General features: G+C 53.6%; 1 protein-coding gene across 1 annotated transcript in view; it reads left to right on the top strand.

The window, feature by feature from the left end:
• The window catches only part of bsna (bassoon presynaptic cytomatrix protein a), a 60,289-nt gene extending 38,081 nt beyond the window's left edge, over positions 1 to 22,208 (top strand). Inside the window, exons 4-14 of the mRNA XM_030361553.1 lie at positions 379 to 5,691; positions 6,557 to 6,724; positions 7,155 to 7,414; positions 8,037 to 9,060; positions 10,990 to 12,685; positions 14,886 to 15,419; positions 15,668 to 16,035; positions 18,487 to 18,580; positions 19,034 to 19,165; positions 20,777 to 20,840; positions 22,070 to 22,208. Of these exons, the coding sequence (XP_030217413.1) occupies positions 379 to 5,691; positions 6,557 to 6,724; positions 7,155 to 7,414; positions 8,037 to 9,060; positions 10,990 to 12,685; positions 14,886 to 15,419; positions 15,668 to 16,035; positions 18,487 to 18,580; positions 19,034 to 19,165; positions 20,777 to 20,817 (9,630 nt within the window). The 3' untranslated portion in view covers positions 20,818 to 20,840; positions 22,070 to 22,208. The remainder of the gene's footprint in view (positions 1 to 378; positions 5,692 to 6,556; positions 6,725 to 7,154; positions 7,415 to 8,036; positions 9,061 to 10,989; positions 12,686 to 14,885; positions 15,420 to 15,667; positions 16,036 to 18,486; positions 18,581 to 19,033; positions 19,166 to 20,776; positions 20,841 to 22,069) is intronic.
• Positions 22,209 to 22,562: the final 354 nt, after the last annotated feature.

The following is a 22,562-nucleotide window of genomic DNA, read 5'->3' on the forward strand; positions in this document are numbered from 1 at the left end:
CAGAATTGCAATTAACAGATAAACTATTTCTAATAATGGCTCTGCTCATGAAGAATTTGAAGATAATTATTGTAAATATTAATAATTTATGCAAATCATTTCATTTTGCATTGAAATATTATTTGTAGAATTTGAACTAGTGTGATTCATAGCTATAGGAAATATAGATAGATCTAAAAGATCTAAAAAATATGTTTCAAAACTCAGGATTAAGTTAGACTGTTCTATACCTCTATCATGTAAACCTTATTCTAACATACTGCCCTCCCTCACTCCTTTTCTCTCTCTCTCTCTCTCTTTCTCTCTCTCTCTCTCTCTCTCTCTGTCGCTTACTCTCTCTCTCTCTCCGTCTCTGTCCCTATATCTCTCCCCCTGCAGGACACGAAGAACAACAGCACCCACGATCTGTCGCGGAGCCCGCAGAGTCTGAGCGACACGGGCTACTCCTCGGACGGCATCTCCAGCTCCCACAGCGAGATCACGGGGCTGATCCACGAGGAGGAGGAGATGAAGCTCAGCGAGAGGGGCATCAGCGGGCGGGGCTCGCCGCCCAGCCCCTCCGAGATGACCAAGCTGGAGAGCTCCATGAGGCCCCTGCTGGAGAAGAGCTTCTCGGAGGAGAAGAGCGACCGCAAGGGCCGCAGGCACCGGGACCTGGACGACCGGGGCAAGCAGAGGCCACGCTCGCTGTCCATCACGCCGGAGGCCTACGACTCGGACGAGGAGCTGGAGGACATCTTGGAGGAGGAGGAGGATGCCCGGGACTGGGAGGCCAAGCGGAAGGAGGCCAAGGAGGAAGGCAAGAAGGAGAAGAAGAAGGAGAAGGACGCGGAGCCGCCGCCAATGACGGACGAGGAGTTCATGAGGAGGCAGATCATGGAGATGAGCGCCGACGAGGAGAACGAGGAGGAGGACGACGAGGAGGTGGCGGAGGCGGAGGACGAGGAGGACGAAGGCTACGGCTACCAGAAGCCCAAGAAGGCCCACCTCAAGCATCTCCCCGCCGACACGGCCAAGGAGAAGAGACGCCTGCAGCACCACTCAAGCAGCTTCGAGGAGGACTCCAAGAGCTCCTCGGATATCTATAAGGGTTCGGCGGAGGAGGGCGAGGACGACCAGATGTCCTCACAAGGAGGCCTGCGGCGCTTCAAGACCATCGAGCTGAACAACACCAACAGCTACAGCCGGGACATGGACCTGGCCAACGAAAACGACCTCAGCCTCGACCGTGAGCCGGAGCTGGAGATGGAGAGCCTGACGGGCTCCCCGGAGGAACGCTCCAGAGGAGACTCCTATTCCACCCTACCGCCCACCTCCTCGTCCTACGGCTCGGGTCAGTCCCCGACCTCCATCTCGTCCATGGAGGAGGACAGCGACAGCAGCCCAAGCCGGAGGCAGCGGCTGGAGGAGGCCAAGCAACAGAGAAAGGCCCGCCACCGCTCCCACGGCTCCCTGCTCCCCACCATCGAGGACTCCTCAGAGGAGGACGAGCTCCGGGAGGAGGAGGAACTGCTGAGGGAGCAGGAGAAGATGAGGGAGGTGGAACAGCAGAGGATAAGGAGCACCGCTCGCAAGACCAAACGAGACAAAGAGGAGCTGAGGGCCCAAAGGCGCAGGGAGAGGTCAAAGACGCCGCCCAGCAACCTCTCACCGATCGAAGACGCCTCCCCGACTGAAGAGTTGCGGCAGGCTGCCGAGATGGAAGAGCTCCATCGATCTTCAGCCTCTGAATACTCCCCTCAGAGTCTCGACTCGGAGGCAGAGGGATATGAATCGAAGCTCTACAAATCAGGCAGCGAGTACAACCTACCTACCTTCATGTCGCTCTACTCTCCTGTTGAGAAATCCTCAACCACAACCACCACCGTGGCACCATCTTCGACTTCCAAACCGTTGAAGAGCGCCGAGGAGGTGTACGAGGAGATGATGAGGAAGGCGGAACTGCTTCAGAAACAACAGAAACAGCAGCAGCAGCAGCATCATGGAAGACACGGTCAATACTACGAGGAGGAAATCAATGGAGATGAGTATGAGGACGAGGATGAATATAGTCAAGACAGGACCGGTTATGACAACGAGGCAGCCGAAACGGAACAAGATATTTATGAGGAGATCCGACAGACGTCCCAGAACATCACAAAGATGCAGCAGGCAAGTGACGCACAAGTGGAGATTGAAATCGAGAGCTCCTACCCAGAAAAACAACTTCTTGACACAAGCTCGGCATTTACCAAGCTGCTGGAGCAGAACAACGCCCTCCTCACACCAGGAACCAGTCCAACCCAGGTCTCAGCTCCAGTCTCTTTTGCAGAGACTGCAGGAAGGATTCCCGATGTGCGTGTCACGCAGCACTTCTCAGCCAAAGACGTCAACAAAGACCGGATCAAGGGCCAGACCGGAAAGAATGGCATGACTCCAGTCGTGTCTGCAACCACCATAGCAGCATATGGAGTGTTTGCCAGAGATGCGGTAACCATTTCCCAGACCAGCACAAGCCACACTGTCACAACCACGTCTGCTACACACAGCAGGCACACAGGTGGCCCGGCTACATCCACGACCACCGTCTCAAGTGTTTGCAGCAAAATAGCGGAAATCACCCAGGCGTACAGCCAAAGGGAGGTGATAACCAGGAGAGTGGGCGAGACCAGAAACGTGAGAGACGGTGCCGCATCTTCTACGGAGAGAATCATTGAGCCTCGGTCTCCAAAGTATACCACTTACTACCGAAGCACCAGCCCTCCTCTCTCTCCATCGCCGCCACCACAGAGCCCTACTCGCTCCCCATCCAGAAGGGCCACCGCTGAGTTCTCTACCCAGACTCACACAGGAGGAGGCTTACAGTCCGCTGGTTCAGGGCCTTCCTCTCCGGTGTTGGTTCAAGCAACTCAGACATCATCACACCGGTCCGTTTCGCCAAGGCTCCACAGGCAACAATCCTCGCAGGATACTCGGTATTCCCCACCCTCGAGCCCGGCCAGGCCAATGACAGTCAATACTGCTACCTCGCCTCTATCCTCGCCTACCCGGTTCAGTCGTCAATCCACATTTGAGGCGTACTCCCCCGTTGCCAGCCCCCCGGACACTCCCCCTTTCCAGCAGCACTCGCCTACACAGAGCTTCTACCGCACTCAAAGGGTGGAGAAAGTCAATGTCGGAACCAGCATGGTGGCCCCCACTAACACATACAGCAGAGGGTCCATGTCTATGGATAACATATCCCTCTGTCGTATTTCAACTGTTCCTGGAACTTCCAGGGTAGAGCAAGGACACATGATCCATGGAGGCAGTGTGGTAGACCTAAGGACAATCACCAAATCGACCCCTGTGATCATGACCGACAATGGAATGGATCTCACCTCACTTGCCACTGAAAGCAGGATGTACCACGGTGGACCCGAGGGGGGTAGACACTCCACCATTATCCAACCACTAACAATGAATCTCAACACTCAGGAGACCACCACACCCACCACCGTGAGTGTGACGGTGGCTGCCTCAATGTTCATGACACAACCTCAACACCCCTCAGTCTATGGCGACCCCCTTCAGAACCGGGTAGACCTGGGCCAGGGAATGAGTCCCGCTATGTGTCTGTCTCACAACCACATGGTTCAACCCCAAATTGATCCCACCATACCAAAAATCGATGCCAAACTTGATGACCTCAGTATACAGCAGCAGGAACTCCAAAGGCAACAGGAGAAGTTGCAGAAGCAGCAAGAGATTTTGGAGCAACAGTTGCAACATCATCATCAGATGCAGCATCAGCAGCAACATGCCTCTGCCATGGCAAGGTACAACATCACAGGCCAGATCTCACCATTACTGAAGAAGGACATGCTGGTCAGCCAGAACGGCACTGCCCCGACTGTGGTCAGTGCTATTTCAGCTCCCCTCAACCCTGACTTGTATGGCAATGGTCCAATTGAGCTGCAAGGAAATCCCAATACACCTGGTGTCATGAGTCTTACTGGGGTCGGATCCCCTCACAGCATGGTTGTACAAATGGATGGAAACATAGGTCCGTGTGGGCCAGTGACACAGCTGGTAAAGGTAGAGGAAGGCCAAGATGCCATGGATCTGGCAGGAGGCCAGATTAAATCAGACCAACCAGCCTGCTGCGATGTGGTTTACCGGCTTCCATTTGGGGGAGTATGTGTAGGAGAGGCAGAGAAAGAGGGCATTAGGCCTCCTTCCGCACCACCAATAAACTACGAGTCTGACCCCGAAAGGCAACCTGGAAGGTACCATGAATACCCCATGGATGGACGCAAGGCCTATACCTTGCCCTACCCTGGTAGGCTTCAGCCATCAATGTCTGACACAAACTTATCTGACCCTGGTCTGCAGGCCTACCATTCTAAAATAGACCCCCAACTCCAAACCACTGCAGATCTTGCCATGGATGAAAATGTCATGAAACAAGCCTATGAAGGTGGCTTCATGGGAATGCAGTATGGCTCCTATACCGATCTAAGACATGGAGGGGACATCACAGCCCAGGCCCTGCCAATACGGAGATTCAACTCCCTGTCTAATATCAGCACGGACTACGGATACTCTGCTCGTGATATAGCCAACTTTCAGGAGGCTAACTTGGCTCAGTATAGTGCCACCACAGCTAGAGAGATAAGCCGCATGTGTGCAGCCCTCAACACCATTGACCGCTATGGAAGCAACCCTGACTTGATGCAGTACGGCAGCTTGGGACGAGGTTCAGGCCCTGGGACCGCCAGACTCGCAGCAAGTTTAGGCATCAGACCCAACCTCCTTTTCGGGCCAGATGGGAAGCCAATGTCTCACAATCAAGCTCTTACCAACCTTATCAATGCCAGACAGGCCAGCCTTAGAGCTCTGTACCCCACTGCTATAAGATCGGCCGATGGAATGATCTACTCCACGATCAACACACCTATCGCCTCTACACTTCCCATCACCACCCAGCCGTCCTCAGTGCTTCGTCCGATGCTACGAGGGGCGTATAGGCCTTACCCGCCTGCAAACATGACGCCCATACCCCTGGCCAGTCTAAGCAGGCTGCCAATGAATCCCAGAGCACCCTTATCCGGACAGGCACCGTTCCGTTACCCAGTGCCAAACGGGTTCCAGGGTATACCAGCAACCAGTGCCATTGTATCAACGTCCTCTGCGTCAGCGACTACTACTGCAGTACAGGACGGACCCGTCTATCTGGGCAAAGGTGCCAATATAGCCCCCTCCTCAGGGGCAGTCAGCTCAACCCCAGGCATAGTTTCAATGCCGACAACAGAGCCCCAGCAGCAGCCCATCAACCTGTCCCAGGCTCACCTGAACAGCCAACAGCAGCAGCAGCAACAGATGGCAGGTTCGCATCAGCAACAACAATTCGCACACCAGACCCAGGTCTACAACCAGACTTCTGCCGGGCCCACCGGACTGAGCGGTGGCATGCCCCTTCAAGGAGGCCTTCCTCCCTTCCCTCCGCCAGGAGCCATCCACAAGGAAGGGGAGACAGAGGAGGATCGCCTGCACCGGCAGCAGGAGCAGCTCCTACAGATGGAGAGGGAGCGGGTGGAGCTGGAGAAGCTGCGGCAGTTGAGGATCCAGGAGGAGCTGGAGAGGGAGAGGATCGAGCTGAAGCACCACCGGGAAAAGGAGCAGATGCTGGTGCATAAGGAAATACAGGAGCTGCAGACCATCAAGGAACAGGTAGAGGGCGCGGTTGAGAAATGCACGCTGAGTTTCTGTTGATTTTTGTCTTCTTTTACTTTTTGTGACTGGTTGTTGTCTTGTGCTGTGTTGTGTTGTGTTGTATTGTGTTGTGTGCTGTGTTTGTGGTATTATCCGTAATTGTATGATTTGATTTTTGTTTAAAAAAATAAATGATTTTCCCGATATGTAATTACAATATGTAACTTTGGATATAGTTAGGGTGAATGCAGATATTTTGGATATAAAAGAGAATAAATGTCTGATTATTTGAAAATATGATGTAAAAGCAAGTTGCTGCAGTTTTCGACATTTTTATCAGTGTTTTACTGGCAGTCTCATGGGTGTATACTGTAGTCCATTAAACATCTAATGAGAGATATTTTCTTCTTTTTGATAGAACAAGCAGTTGAAAATCTTTCAAGTTAAATCAGTAAAACAGGTGTGGATCACTCATTTCTTAAAAAAAAAGAATACTGTAGAGATTGAATGACTAATATTCATCTCACATCCTACAGTATGAACAATCCACCATTAACCATTCGTTCACATTCAAACCCAGAGAGAAACATGCATTCACTGTGTATTTATGAATGACTTAAGAATGGCAATTCGCTGTCTGTAAACACTGTGCTTCGTGAACGCTGTGCTTCCATGCTTGTTTTGCGCCTTATTTTTTGCAGCAGAATATCAGACTAATCCATTGTATACTCGATCAAACTAATTCATTTGCCCAGACAAAGGTATTTAATCCATGGCTTTACATGGTTAAATCAGAGGTTGTCAATTGCTTTGGTGTTGGCCCCTTCTCTTTCCTCATCTTTGCCTTCACTCATCACTCTACGTGTGCGTGTGCTTCCCTCAGGTTCTGCAGCAGCAGCAGCAGGAGCGTGAGAACCAGCTAGTCCTGCAGAGGGAGCAGCTGGCCCAACAGAAGTCCCAGCTGGACCAGATCCAGTCCCTGCAGCAGCAGCTCCAGCAGCAGCTGCAGGAGCAGAAGAGGCAGAAGACGGCCAATGCTCAGGGCCTGCAGGTGAGGAGTAGCAGAGGGGCGAAGGTCAGGAGGACCGAGGATTGGGGAGGGGGAGGAGGGTTGGTGGGAAGAAGGTGAGGAGGGTTGCAATGTTACCATTGTGTTCTCCTTTGAAATCGGATTCACGAATCATGCGAATCATACTGTGCGGACGTTCTTATAAAAAGTGTCTGTACCCAACACAGTGTAGACTGGCCTCTCTAGAAACAAAGGTCTCAAAGTCCTCTACTAAACGCTTCACCTACTGACATGAATGAGTTCCTTCACTAGAATATCTCCTTCCCGGAACAGGGAACAAGGCGGTTTCAGTGTCTTCTTCCTAGCCAAGGCACTTTGCCGTCTCCCCCCCCAGACGTCCTGCTATAACACACTGCAGGATCCCAGATTAACAGAATGTAAACAGCCCTGTCTCCCTCTGCCCCGCCCCCAGAGGGACGTCACCGGACAGCCTCTCCATCCCTACGTCGACGCCCAGATGGCTTCCAACTCCCTCCCCAACTCCTCGTCGGAGATGTGTCTGCGCAGCCACGAGGAGCAGGCGGAGAGCCGCAGCAACATGAGGAAGCACAGCTCCATGGGCCGTCTGCCCCGGGACGGCGGCGACGCAGAGGGCGTGTCCTTCTACGGCTCCGCCTCCCGCAGGAACGTGGACAGCTGTGTGCAGACGGACGACGAGGACGGCGAGGAGAGGTACAGATGGAGGCGTGCGTGTGCGTGTGTGCATGCACGTGTGTGTGTGTGTGTGTGTGTGTATGTGTGTGTGTGTATTAGTGTGTGAATATCACCCTTTTCCAACTTTCCAAGGCGTTCTCATCTCATGTCTGCACGCCCACAACGGGATGCTCGAAATGAGCGTTATTGAGTTATTGTCTCGGGAGTGGCAGGGACTTTGGGGGAAGAGATCTCCGTTTTGTTGACGTGGGTTCAGCAGCGCGAGAGAGGGAGGGAAAATTCCGATTGGGGATTTCCGTTTCCGTTTCACGTTTCCGATATTGATTTGTCAAACTGGAAGTCGCAGAACTCCACATTTATTCTCCTTAGCTTTGCTGTCGTTCTTCTTGTCATGTTCTTGTCCCTTTTGCTCCACGGACTGTTGAACTGGCGCACACAGCAGATAGGACGTACGAGAACATCAAATTGCATAGAAAATGTGTAGTACAGGATAATGCTACAGTGCAGGATCCTCTCTCCGCCTTCGAGACGCATTTGGTTCCTTGCGCTCTCTCATCCTGCCTTCGTTCACTTCTGTCTAGGTACATGATGCACCTGTTCCTTGCGCTCTCTCATCCTGCCTTTGTTAACTTCGGTCTAGGTACATGATGCGCCACCGGCCGCGGCGGCGCGGCCGCAGCGTGGACTGCTCGGTGCAGACTGACGACGACGAGGACAAGGTGGAGTGGGAGCAGCCGCCGCGACGCAGGCGCTCGCGCTTCTCCCGCCACTCCGAGTCCAACAACCACGCCTCCGGAACCGCCGCCTCCACAAACACCAACTCCGCCAACGCCGCCAACGCCACTGCCACCGACGCCAAGACGGACACCTCCTCCAAGATGGCCTCCTCCAGCATGTCCAGCCAGACCATGCGGGAGATGTCCTGCCAGACGGAGGTGGAGCACCTGGGCCGCGTGTCGCCGGCCATCCACGTCACTCTGCCGGACCCCAACAAGGTGGAGATCGTGCACTACATCTCGGGCCCCGAGAGGACCCAGAAGGGGCAGTCGCTGGCGTGCCAGACCGACCAGGAGGCCCAGTCCCAGGGGGTGGTGGCGCCGCAGCTCAGCGTGCCCACCACCGTCAGCCCCTACTCGTCCTCCACCGGCAACGGCTCCCAGCAGACGGGCTCGTCGGACCTCCAGGCCCAGCAGCAGCGCCTCCAACACCACCACCAACAGCAACAGCAGCAGCTCCAGCAGCAGCAGCAGCAGCAGCAGCAGCAGATGGCGGCCAACGTGGCGAAGTTCGAACGCCGGCGCCCCGACCCGCTGGACATCAACCACCAGCAGCACAACCACATCCACAACGAGTCCGTGTCCAGCGTGATGCGCCAGCAGCAGGGCACGCCCAAGTCGCCGCAGGTGCTGTACTCGCCCGTGTCGCCCGTGTCCCCCCACCGTCTGCTGGAGAGCTCCCTGTCCAACGAGCGGCTCAACAAAGCGCACGTCACGCCGCAGCAGAAGTCCTACACGGCCGAGTCGCCCCAGCGCCATCCCTCCGTGCCCCGGCCCATCAAGACCACCCAGAGGTCCATGTCGGACCCCAAGTCCCTGAGCCCCACCACAGACGAACACACCAAGGCCCGGCTGTCGCTGTACCAGCAGCAGGCCCTCCAGAGCCAGGTACGGTCAGAGGGGAGGGACGCACGGCGCACACGCTGAGCCACAGCCATGCATGTGTTGTTGCCATGGATTGGATCCTACAATGTGATTGGTCCATTTTAACTTAGTTTAATGAAAGCAGGAGGATTTTAATTGGTCTTTGAAATGAACACTCAGAGTCTGGAAACCAGTGAATAGAAAATAGTTCTAGTAAAATAGAGTACTCTCATCCAGTGACTCCTACCACCTGCGAAGATATTTCCATGCATTTTTTGTGTTGCCGATTAGTGTTGTCTTTGATTGTAGTCATATTGGACATAGATGCCAGCCGTTAGTACAGACGATGATTCAATCTAATCAGTTCTCCGACAGCGGCTTTCCAACAGAGTTGTCCACCTTTGCAATGAAGCAGATTTGCAGATAGAACTGACAAAAAGCCATCGGCTGTCAACACAACCCATATGGGTTACTTATTTAATGACCTTCATATAAGATAGATACTTGTGTACTCGTAACACAATTTGAAAAAAGCATGTGGCAAATCGCGGCTCGTTGCTGGCCTCCCATTGTGGAAAGATGCATGGTCGAGTTATTTGCCAAAATACCAGGGAAAAAGGGATGTTCATTCGAGCCGAGATGCAGCAGAGCCCACACAACACAATAGACTCTGCAGTGTGAGCCGAGTGCGCTGTCGCAGATGACATTCCATTAAAGGTGTTGTAGGAGAAAAATACATTATTTTATACCAACAGACTTTAAAGTTCCATTTTGAGATTATTGTTTGTGAAATCGACCCATTTGTCATGTCTGGTGTGTACTTTCACCAACTGAGTCCAGACGTATTTCATACGAAGAGGAGCTTTCGATAACATAATACATTTCAACAGTGCAACCCAAGCACTGTATTGTTTTCCTGTGTTGAAGTATAATATTACGAACCATAAATGAATAATGAAGAGGAAACATTTGGCCTAAAGGCGTAATCTCCTGTGGTTTCTACACCCCCATGTCTTTAAACCAACAACCTGCTGTGTATACACATTTTTATGACTCAAACAACCGAGAATTGTGAAATCGATATTCTCTAACCTTTGATACCCTTTTATGAAGCTCTGAAAAACACACTTGGTTTGTCTGCCGTCTTTCCACCCTGTGGATGTAATATATGATTTATTGTTTTGACCGTGTTACTTTGGAGGTGGCTAGACAGAAAGTATCAGATATGGAGAGAAAACATTTCCTTAGAACAATTCTTTAGCTTGTTTTTTGCAACATATCTAAAAACATATGTATATATTTATATTATCTATTTTGGTCATAGTACAACACATGTTCCAGGAATGTCTGGATTCATGACTTGTACACTGATTGTGTTTGATATCATATCGATGTGATCTAACAACCGATTTTGCTCCTGTCCTTATTGTCCTTGTTCCCGTGTCTACGTTCCCTGTGTCCTACATGTATGTCCACCTGTTGTCATTCATGCTTTCTCCTCCTCCTCTGCGTCTCCATTTGCTCCCTCACTTCCTCATCACTTGATTATTCAACACATTCATCCGTTCCATCTCCCATGGATGGCGTATTCCTCATCTCTGGGATTCCCCTTCACCTCATCCGTTGTTCTACAATGTACCTCAATGATACTCTTCCTTCCTCCCAACCTCTATCAAACTCCTCACTTTTCTGAATTCCTCTTCTTCTCCATCCAATACCACTCCATCATCCTTGCTCATCCTTGATGATGTTGACACCATCCACAATCTGCCTCCATTTCATTCATTCATTCACCCTTTCCCCTCTTGATTCTCCTCTACACATCCCATCGTCTCTCCCACCCTTGTCTACACCCCGCTCTTGTCTCCCCCACCCTTGTCTCCCCCCACCCCTTGTCTACCCCCCTCCCTCGTCTACCCCCCCCCCCCCCCACCCCCCCTCCCCTCTCCACAGCTGGCCGCCCTGCAGCAGAGCTCCCTCCTCCGCAAGGTGAAGCGCACCCTGCCCAGCCCGCCGCCCGAAGAGGCCACCGCCGCGGTCCACCTGCCCATGATGACCAACGCCATGCCCCAGGTCTACATGCCCAATGTGCCCGGCCTCAAGCAGCCCTGCTCCCGCAGCGGCCTCGCCGCCAAGGCCAGCCTCCTGAAGGACCTGACCCACGAGCTGAAGGCCGTGGAGCAGGAGTCCACCAAGCTGCGGAAGCAGCAGGCGGAGCTGGAGGAGGAGGAGAAGGAGATCGACGCCAAGCTGAGATACCTGGAGCTGGGCATCCACCAGAGAAAGGAGACGCTGGTGAAGGAGAGGGAGCGCCGAGACATCGCCTACCTGCGGTGCATGGGCGACTCCCGGGACTACATGTCCGACAGCGAGCTCAACAACCTGCGTCTGGCCGCGGCCGCCGCCTCGTTCGAGACCAACGGCCTGCTGGCCGCCCGGCCCAGTACCGCCCCGCTCAGCCAGTTCACGGGCGAGCTCAACACGGCGGCCCAGTACCCGCCCACCACCTCTTTCCTGACGTACCAGTTCCAACAAGGCCCGTCGGCCGCGTCCAGCCAGCAGACGAGCGCTCCTTATCCCACCGCCTCCTTCAACCAGCCTCCTTACCCGTCGGTGTCCCAGTCCCAGGCCCTGCCCCAGCCCACACCTCTCCCAAGCCACGGCCCCATGCCCGCACCGTCCTACCCGTCTCAGACCCCCTATCCGTCCCAGACGTACCCCCAGGCCCAGCCCCCGTACCCCCAGACGGACATAGGGGTGCCGGCCGCTCCTCTATCCCAGCCCCAGGCTGCACACCCAGGGTTCGGGCCTGCCCCGCCGGGCCAGCCCCCCTACCCCACCCACAGCTCGCCCTTCCCCAGCGCTGTCTCCTCCTACCAGAGTCAATCCACCCCCTACCCCGGGCAGCAAGGGGCCGACATCCTGACCGTCCACCCAGGGAGACCCCGGCAGACATCACTGGCCGACCTGGAGCACAAGATGCCCACCAACTACGAGACGATCAGCAACCCCACGGTGGTGGTGACCACCACCGCGCAGGACGTCACCTACTCCAGCGCGGCGGCCGCGGCCTACGCCCAGTACGGCGCGACCACTACCATGGCCGGCAGCTACGGGGGCTACCCCGCCGCTCCGGCGGTCAACAGCTACGGGGGCTACCCCGCGGCCCCGGCCAGCACCTACGGCCCCTACACCGCGGCCCCGGTTAGCGCGTACGGCCAGTACACCACCACCACCGCCAACACCTACGGCTACGCCACCACCACGGCCAGCTCCTACGGCCAGTACACGGCCACCGTGTCCAACGCCTACGGGCACGCCGCCGACAGCCCCTCGGTCTACGGCTCGGCCGACGCCATGTACGGCGGACCTGGGATGGAGCAGAGCCTGCCGCGGAACTACATGATGATCGACGACGTCAGCGAGCTCACGGCCAAGGACGGGCTGGGCACGGCGGCGGGCGACATGATGATGCACCACGGCCCCAGCGGACAACAGCGGTACCCGGGTGACGTCCACGGCCACGGCGGGATCGGCGGCGGCGGCGGCGGCGGCTCGGCACGGGGCGGGACGGGCGGCTCCTCCTACGGCCGGACAGGGGAGGAGGAGGCGGCGTTCCAGGAAGAGCTGTACGACCACCACGGCAGGGGTAAGAGCAGCTACAGGCAACGACCACTAGGGGGCAGCAGCAGCAGCAGCAGCGTGAGCGCTAGCATGGGTGGGGGATCCCCCTATTACTATGACTACGACCATAAGCACCCCACCACCCCTCGCCCTGGCGCGCAGAAACCCTCGGCGTCGGCCAGAAGCCTACTGGCTCCCGCCGTCATGTCGTCCAAGCGCAGCAAGCACCGCAAGTCCGGCAGCCTGGAGCAGAAGATCTCCAAGTTCTCCCCCATCGAGGAGGCCCGTGACGTGGAGGCCGACCTGGCCTCGTACGCCTCCGCCACGGTCGGGGGCCACGGCTCCTCCTCCTCCGCCGCCACCGCCGCCGCCGGCGTCAGGGGCCGGCAACTGATCGAGGACTACGGCTTCAAGTGCAACACCTACGACTCGGGCAGCGCCACCGGCCACGCCAGCCGGTACTACCGTTCAAAGGCGGAGGAGGACGACCGCCTGTACTACACCTCCACCGGCCGCTCCCGCTCCACCGGCTACGGCATGGACAAGATCTCCTCCGGGGACTACTCTGGGTACCGCAGCCGGTCCTACGAGCGCGACGACATGTCGTACCGCACCGGAGGCGGCGGCGGCTACACCCGCGGACGGCACCCCACGCGGCAGTACTCCGAGGAGGAGAGCCCCATCAGCCCCATGGGGAAGTTCATGGGCTCGGGCCGGTCGTCCAGCCTGGGGCCCGACCCCTACGACAGCCGTAGCTCGAGGTATCACTACTATTACGGCCAGTCGGGCTCCAGCCACTCGCTGCCCGACGTGCAGGACCACATCCGGGACCTCCCCCGGACCCACGTCTACAAACCGGAGGACATGTACCTTATAGACGATTACCATTGCGCTGTGTCAGACAGTGAAGGTAATTGTGGGCGATGAACACCCACACAGTGCCGCCCCAACCCCCCCCCCCCCCCCCCCCACTACCATCGACTGCCCCCACCCACCCAGAGGACTAGGCTTAGAGAGGCGAAAGATAGACAAAGAGATAAAGAGACAGAGAGAAATAGGTTTTGCATGCCGGTGTTTTGTTTTGAGAGTCGCTGGTGTCTCATTGGACTGCTGTCTGTCTGTCTGCCTGCCTGCACCGTTTTGTCCGCCTGTTCGTCCGTCCGTCCGACCGTCTGTCTCCTACACCAGCATGAGCATTTTGGATCACCACTTCCTGTCACTTTCTTTCAAACGGAGTCCGTCCCACTGGTTTTGATTACGTTGGTTCTGTGAAGTCTTCTTCCAGGGTTTTGTCTTTCATTGTCTTTTAATGTTGTGATATAATTTCTTCTGATTAATTTAATACCTATGTTGCAAAAAAGTCCATTGCTTGAAGTGCTCTGTATCGCTTCGTCAATCCTAATTTTACCCTGTAAATCTCTGCGGTACATTTATACGCTTTTTTTATTTACTCTTTTTATAGCATGCTAATGCTTGCTAACCCAGACAACTGGAATGATTTGGCAAAACAAATTATGAAACACTCTCCCCAGTGGACATTTTTGCACTTGATTGATAATGTATTTTAATGGTGATGCTGATTTGTGTGTAGTCTCTTCTGCATGAATGTAAAACATTTTATTTTTCTGTCTTTGTTCCTTTTATTTTCCTTCCTTCCTTTTTATTTTGCAAGCGGTTCGTTTTCCACCTCATTCCCTCCACCGTTCCTCCTTCCCTTCTTCCTTCCTTCCATCATTCCTCCCTTCTTCCTTCCTTCCTTCTCTCCCTTCCTCTTTCCTTCCTTCCTTACCTCCCTCCCCTCTTCATTCCTCCCTTTCCCTCCCTTCTTCCTTCCTTTACTATTTTCTCCCTTCCCTCCCTTCTTCCCTCCTCCTTCCTTCCTCCCTTCTTCCTTTCTTTCTTCTTTCCTCCCTTCTTCCTTCCTTCCTTCTTCCCTCCATTCTTCCTCCCCCCCTTTCCCTCCCTTCTTCCTTTCTTCTTTCCTCCCTTCCCTCCCTTCTTTCTTCCTCCCTTCCCTCCCTTCTACCTCCCTGCCTCCCCTCCCTTCTCTCTCCCTCCCCTGTGCCTCCCTGTCTCCCCTCCCCTGTGCCTCCCTGTCTCCCCTCCCCTGTGTTTCCTCTCTCCCCTCCCCTGTGCCTCCCTGTCTCCCCTCCCTCTCTCAGCCTGCATGTCGTCGTCCTGCGACCCGCTGGAGATTGACTGTGATCTGCTCTCGGTTTCCCAAGCCTACCACCTGGGCCAGGAGGAGACGGACTGGTTCGAGAAGCCGCGCGCCAGCTCGCGCCACTACGGCAGCGGCAGCCACTCGGCCGGCCGCAGCCGCCACGCCGTCAAGCACACCTATCACGACTACGACGAGCCCCCGGAGGAAGACGCCTGGGCCGCCGACGAGTACGGCCACGGGGGCCGCCACTCTTCGTCTTCGTCCCGGGACCACCGCCAACACGGCAGCACCGGCCGGCACGCCTCGTCGGCCAACTCGTCCTCGGCGACCGGCCGGCACGCGGACGAGCCGCGGGCGTCCCGCTCGGCCAAGGGCCACCCCAAGGACCCCAACATGAGGCACGAGCCCTCGGGGCGGTCCTCCTCCGCGGGGAGGCGCGGGGACTCGCGCTCCGCCGGCGGATACCACTCGGGCGAGTACTCCCGGGACCCTTCGTCCGGACACCACCACGGCCAGCGTTCCTCCCGCCAGGGGGACCCGCACAGGTCCTCCCGCAGCAAGTCCCAGCCCGGGGACCTCCAGGGGCAGCCCCCAGGTACCGAGCTCACCCCCCCCCCCCCCCCCCGGCCCGGGGCGTCCCGTGTGGGTCTGTGGTTCACGGTTGTGCGGCGCTTCGTCTCGATGGTGTCGGTTAAAAGGATTCGGTTTATTAATGTGATTTGCGAGACGATTCACTAAACAGGCGTCAGCTACTGTTTGATCATCTTTGATGCGCCAACTGCTTTTCTAACTGCTGCTTCATCACCCGTCCCTCACCCGTACACCGTCCGTCCATCCAATCAGGCGCCTCCAGATCCGGGGGCGGCTCCTCCCGAGGACAGGGCCCCAGCAGCGGACCTCCGGGCTCGGGACGACTGACGGGCCCTGGTTCCCAACCGGACGGGACCCAGAGCCAGAGGACCCAGCTCCAGCACCAGGTCCAGACCCAGGCCAGCCGGCCGGGACAGCCCGGGGCCCCCGGCGCCATAGGGCCCCAGCAGCAGCTCCCAAACCAGGGTCAGGGCATGGGCATGGGCATGGGACCCGGCATGGGACCGGGCATGGGACCGGGCATGGGCCAGGCCAAGCAAGGACCAGTTGGAGCGGCCGGTGGGCCTATGGGGCCCAACAGACAGACCCAGGGCCCAATGGGAACCACACCGACAACCACTGTAAGTATCAGGGGGGGAGGCGTGGAGGGGACAGCAGAGTGATGTCAGTGAACGACAGTAGATTCATGGTCAGGTTAGGGGTCTGATCGGTTATGCAGACAGCATACTTCAAATGCAGTTTATTTCACGCCGGCTGAAGAGGTCCGTTCCGTTAGATAAGACCGGCAGGGACTCAAGCAGATCAAAGCAAGATCTCGGGAGGTTACAAAAACGTTGAGGTGCAGAGAAGAACCTCAAAATAAGACGGGCGTTTGGTTCGTTTTCTCAGCAATCTCGTCGTTTCAATGCCCACCTCGCTGACTTATTTTTCCGCATGAATGGATGCTGACTGCTCTCGGCAGAGGCGGGGGGAGAGAACTCCTCCTCATTACGATAAACACTCCTTATCCAGTCCATGCGCACCATTTCTTTCGGCTCTCTTCCCCAAACCCCCGGCCCTAATTCCTCCTCTGAGATATGAACTGGTTATCCTTGTCTCTGGTTATTTAAATGATGTTTCCCTTGTCAACACGCCGTATCCAGCGCGCAATCAGTGGAGAGGCAGTCGATAACTCAATGTAGCTGATTATCCATTCCAAACGCTCCATCAGTGCTGATATTGTCCACAAAAATATCATAGCACTCTGGAGAACGTGGCCTCGTAACAGGGGAATATCCTCAGCCCTAATTCATTTAGATGAATTGAAATCTCCAAATAATCAAGTCATATAAACATGTCAGAATGAATTATTGCAAATGAAATGCACAGACGTTTTCATTGCATAAATGGGCACAGGTTTGTGGATGAATGTCTTCAGGGGAAGGGGAACTGTTGAAAAGAGCCGCAGACAGGAAGACATAAAACAATGAAACGGGTTTCCATCAAGCGAGCATTACTCAGCTCGCAGACTCATTGACTCAAACTCTCCGACCGGACTCCATTGTGGAATTAAAAACATGGATCGGCCGTGAATGATGCCAGATGTCAATCGCACATAGTGCCCGCATAATAAAGGAAACGGCAAGCGCGGATGTAAAATGGGACGATTTGGCTGCCGACGACCGTTAAATCGCTGGAGAAAGACGCGTCGATTCATGGAGCGATTTGAAAAGTGCTCGACAAAGAACCGCAAGTGGTTCCCCTCACAGTCCACATGAAAATGACGCGGTGTTCTGGCAGGGATGGGGGGGGTGAAAGGGAAACTGCGTGACAACTCTTGATCAGCTCTTGGTCCACCCTGCTGGCTAACCAGCTCTCAGCTACACTGTGTCAGTCACCGTGGGGAAAGGTCAATAGATTAAATGGAATTACCCCGGGCGTTGTTGGAACAACGGAGGTTTAAATACAGTGCTGCTCCGGATTACGCTCGAACAGGCTCTCGCTCTGACCATGAACTCTGGAAAAATAATGGAAAAATTGATAATTCTATTTTGATTTGACTGATTTGAAAATTGTCTCCTGATGCCAAAACACATCCTCTTTTTTAACAAAGGCAGTATTTCAATTGTTCCATATTATTTGGTGCTATCCTACCCCCCCCCCCCCCCCCCCCCCCCCCCCATCATAATAATGTTCCTGATTACCATCCCCACACAAAGCCCTGCAGTGAGATAACACACAGCTGACTGGAGGCTTTTGTCCCTTTTGCACACAACATCAAATCCTGAAGGACCAAGGTCATACGCGGTTGCTAACTTAGTGGGGAAAAACTACAACCGCAAAAACAGAAAAGTGAAGAACTCAAACACGATGAACCGCTACTCCCTTTGACAACAGAATGACATTAAAGGGAGTAGGTAACAGCCAGCGGCCGCATGTGGACGGTGTCTAGATGGAGGGTCTGTAGCGCAGGCTCCCCGCTGTGTTCAGTGGTGTGCTGGGAGGGTCCCTCCCAGTCGTGGACCGGGGCAGCTGGCAGGCCCGGCTGTCTCCGCAGGAGGCTAAACAGTATCTGACAATATCTGAAGCAGACGTGTCACTCAGCAATCTGTCACAACAAACACGACAGGGAACACACTCCCTCCCCCTTGCCCCTATGTGGCTCCGAGTCGGCACTTCTCTCGGGCTACTGTTGTCGCATCTCTTCACTTCCCCGCCGTGCTCTTGTTCTTTCAATGTGAAATATTTATTGTGCTTTCTCTACTGCTCCCGACTTCTGGGTGTTCTCCCGATGTGACAGGAGTCCAGAATAGAAATGTGTCTCTTTGTGTAAATGTTTCATTTTTTATTACATTTTTGGTCTATTTTTTTACATTTACATTTATTTTGATTTATTTATTTGACTCTCTCTCTCTCTCTCTCTCTCTCTCTCTCTCTCTCTCTCTCTCTCTCTCTCTCTCTCTCTCTCTCTCTCTCTCTCTCTCTCTCTCTCTCTCTCTCTCTCTCTCTCTCTCTCTCTCTCTCTCTCTCTCTCTCTCTCTCTCTCTCTCTCTCTCTCTCTCTCTCTCTCTCTCGCTCTCTCTTCCTAACAGGCTAAACTGGACACCCCCCCAGTCACAGCCATTGGAGCAAAGGCAGTTCCAGGCATGGCAGCAAAGACTCCCCAGCCCCCACTAACCGGCATTGGTACGCGCACACACACACACGAGCACACACACACACACACACACACACACACACACACACACACACACACACACACACACACACACACACACACACACACACACACACACACACACACACACACACACACACACACACACACAGTGAATCAGATAGTACATTTGTTTGTAGGTAGGCATGGAAGATAGCAAATTGCTGCTATATAATAATAATATATAATACATACCTATATATACATAATATAATCATACCAATATATCATATAAAAACAGTCAGGTGACTAACATAATGACCTATATAATATAACTCACCTCAATCAAATGTCTTCTCCTTTCATTCTTTATGTGTGTGTGTGTGTGTGTGTGTGTGTGTGTGTGTGTGTGTGTGTGTGTGTGTGTGTGTGTGTGTGTGTGTGTGTGTGTGCGTGCGCGTGCGTGCGTGCGTGTCCTGCAGGCTCTAAAGCGGGCACCAGGCCCGGGGGCATCGGCAGCGCTGCAGCCCCCCAGCCCGGTATGGACGGGGAGGGCATGCTCTCCAAGATCCTGCCGGTGAACGCCGCAGAGCAGGCGGGGAAACTGGGAGATGGTACAGCCTACATCCCCACACCATGCACCCTACATCCCCACACAATGCACCCTACATCCCCACACCATGCAGCCTACATCCCCACACCATGCACCCTACATCCCCACACCATGCAGCCTACATCCCCACACCATGCAGCCTACATCCCCACACCATGCACCCTACATCTCAACACCATGCACCCTACATCCCCACACCATGCACCCTACATCCCCACACCATGCAGCCTACATCCCCACACCATGCACCCTACATCCCCACACCATGCAGCCTACATCCCCACACCATGCACCCTACATCCCCACACCATGCAGCCTACATCCCCACACCATGCACCATACATCCCTACACCAGGCACCCTACATCCCCACACCATGCACCCTACATCCCCACACCAGGCACCCTACATCTCAACACCATGCACCCTACATCCCCACACCATGCACCCTACATCTCCACACCATGCAGCCTATATGACACCATGCACCCTACATCTCCACACCATGCAGCCTATATGACACCATGCACCCTACATCTCCACACCATGCAGCCTATATTACACCATGCACCCTACATCTCCACACCAGGCAGCCTATATGACACTGTGCACCCTACATCTCCACACCAGGCAGCCTATATGACACTGTGCACCCTACATCTCAACACCATGCAGCCTATATGTCACCATGCACCCTACGTCATAGACCAAACTGCTCCAAGTGACACCATGTACCCTACATCTTAGCCTATACTGTATATACTATAGTATAGTATATACAGTATAGGCTAAGATGTAGGGTGCATGGTGTCACTGGGAGCAGTATAGGCTAAGGTGTAGGGTAAATGGTGTCAGTGGGAATAGTCAATATAGTATAGTATACTATATCGACTATTCCCACTGACACCATTCACCTTAGCCTATGCTGCTCCCACTGACATGATGCATCCTATATTTGAAGCTGATTCACAGCTCTTTGTTCAGCACGTTTCCATATCGTGACTCAGACAAGGGGCTTGTGTCTTTCCAGAGACGCCTGCCATTTATACTTCCATGTCACGTTAAAGTGAACACAAGGGGGCAGTGTGGCGCTTCTGACGCCAGATGTACGAATGTATTGCTGAAACAGGATACAGTGTTTGAATTTTGCTGGATGCATTCATTTAAGCTTTGAATGCATCATTCAAAACTTAAACCAAACACTTTTTAGAAGTGTACTTTGGCTTAGCATTATTTACGCCACGCCTAGATTTAACATTATTGTCACTGCACAATGTCGTCCCAGTTCAAGTACTGAGTCGACGAAAGGCAGGTTAGCATCTAACCAGATGTGCATGAAGAGCAGTGAAGTGCAGAGCATGTACATATGTGTAGCTGAATAAAGATAATAAATACGATAAATTCAGTCTGAACAGCATCGACAGTAGAACATTGTTGATAGATACATGAAGATAAATACAGTAGAAGCCTATAAACACGAGCATCAGCAGCAAACGTCTGAGATTTTATAGACGTGTACGAGTGTGAATTAAAGTGCAAGTAATGCTAGCAGAAAGATGTTACATACTAAGATGTTGCCCCAACTTCCCTTCTCCCTCTCTCTTCCTCTACAGCCCTCAGTGGTTTCGGCAAGAAGTTTTCCTCCATGTGGTGAGGGGCTGAGGTGCTGAGGTGAAGGTACGTTGTATGAAAACCCCTAACCCTTCTCACAAGCACTGTCCATAAGGCAGAGTTCATTGGAAGGCGTGTTCCCCCATCCCCTGGTCACACCTCAGTCGAGCCCCGGTTAAAATCAACAACAACGATACAGGAAACAGGCCTTATTCCCGCCCCTTGGGCTTCTCGATGTCCGACCCAGGGTCTGTTGTACTCTCTCTCCCCTCTAGAAGTTCTGCTGTTACACAGAAGGACTGTTGGATCCCAGATTACTTCAGACCAATTCAATTCAATTCAATTTTATTTGTATAGCCCTTAATCGGCATTACAGTCTCAAAGGGGTTAACAGGCCAAATATTTATGACCCCCCCCCCCCAAAAAAAGGCAAGAAAAAAACTCCCTTAATCAGCAAGGAAAAGATCCTGAGGAGGAAGGCACAGTGGGGGATCCCTCCTTCCAGGGATGATAGGAGTGCAATGGGTGCCATAATTGACATGCATACATACATACATACATACATACATACATACATACATATATACAGGCAAAACATTTTAAATCGATGATGAGGTGCTGGCCGGTTAACCATAAGGAGAGAACAGCCTTTACAAGACTCTCTTCCAGCACTCAAGTCAAGTGCCCCCGGACTGCCTTTACTGTAATCAGGGGCGATTCTAGGTAGTGTGGGGGCCCTAGGCAGAGGATTGTTGACAGGGGGTGGGGGGGGGAGCGAGCGATTGTTGACGGGGGTGGGGGGTGTGGGAACGATTTTTTTAAAAAAAAAATTTGGGCTCTAGGGGGCCCCCCCCGTGGCCCGGGGCCCCCAAACAATTGCGGGGCCCCAGGCAGTTGCCTGGTATGCCTAATGGGATGCGGCGCCTCTGACTGTAATACTGAAGGACAGGCTGTTGGTCGGTTAAAAGGCTTTGAGTCAGACAGACGTGTCCTCTTTGTCAGCACAGGGGCCACTGCTGGCTGGGACTATGCAGAGCCGTTTGTTTGATTTACCCTCTGATGAGCACTAATGTGCACACACTGTGATGCTTTGGTGCACACTTGACAGACACGGCATCAGTTCTCACTAAAAAGAGAATAAGACATGTTTCACACTAACATTATGTTTATACACCTGACTCATAATGTGTGTGTGTGTGTGTGTGTGTGTGTGTGTGTGTGTGTGTGTGTGTGTGTGTGTGTGTGTGTGTGTGTGTGTGTGTGTGTGTGTGTGTGTGTGTGTCTGTTCCTCACAGATATGTGTAATAACAGACAAAGGAAGTTGTGCCAGAAAAACCTTTTGGAATTCATACCAGTTTTTGTTTAGTGAGAGAGAGTGTGTTTGTGTATATGTATATGTGTGTGTGTGTGTGTGTGTGTGTGTGTGTGTGTGTGTGTGTGTGTGTGTGTGTGTGTGTGTGTGTGTGTGTGTGTGTGTGTGTGTGTGTGTGTGTGTGTGTGTGTGTGTGAGAGGGAGAGGGAGAGCCAGAGAGAGTCTATGGGAGAGAGAAGATATACAAGAGGGAAACGGGAGAACAGAGCATACTGGTAAGTGCTACTTACTTAAGGAAAACCAAACACTAAAATATCAGATGTGATGAAGTAGGTTACATAGTATTGCTATGGATTGATCCTCCACCAAATGTCCCCATAAATTGTTATTTTATGTTGAATATATGCAGCATACAATGTGTTTATATGGACTAAAATGTCCCTCTATGGGTTAAATGCATGCTATTGCATGGTTGA

The sequence above is a fragment of the Gadus morhua genome, chromosome 7 (assembly GCF_902167405.1).
Source record: "Gadus morhua chromosome 7, gadMor3.0, whole genome shotgun sequence".
NCBI lineage: Eukaryota > Metazoa > Chordata > Actinopteri > Gadiformes > Gadidae > Gadus > Gadus morhua.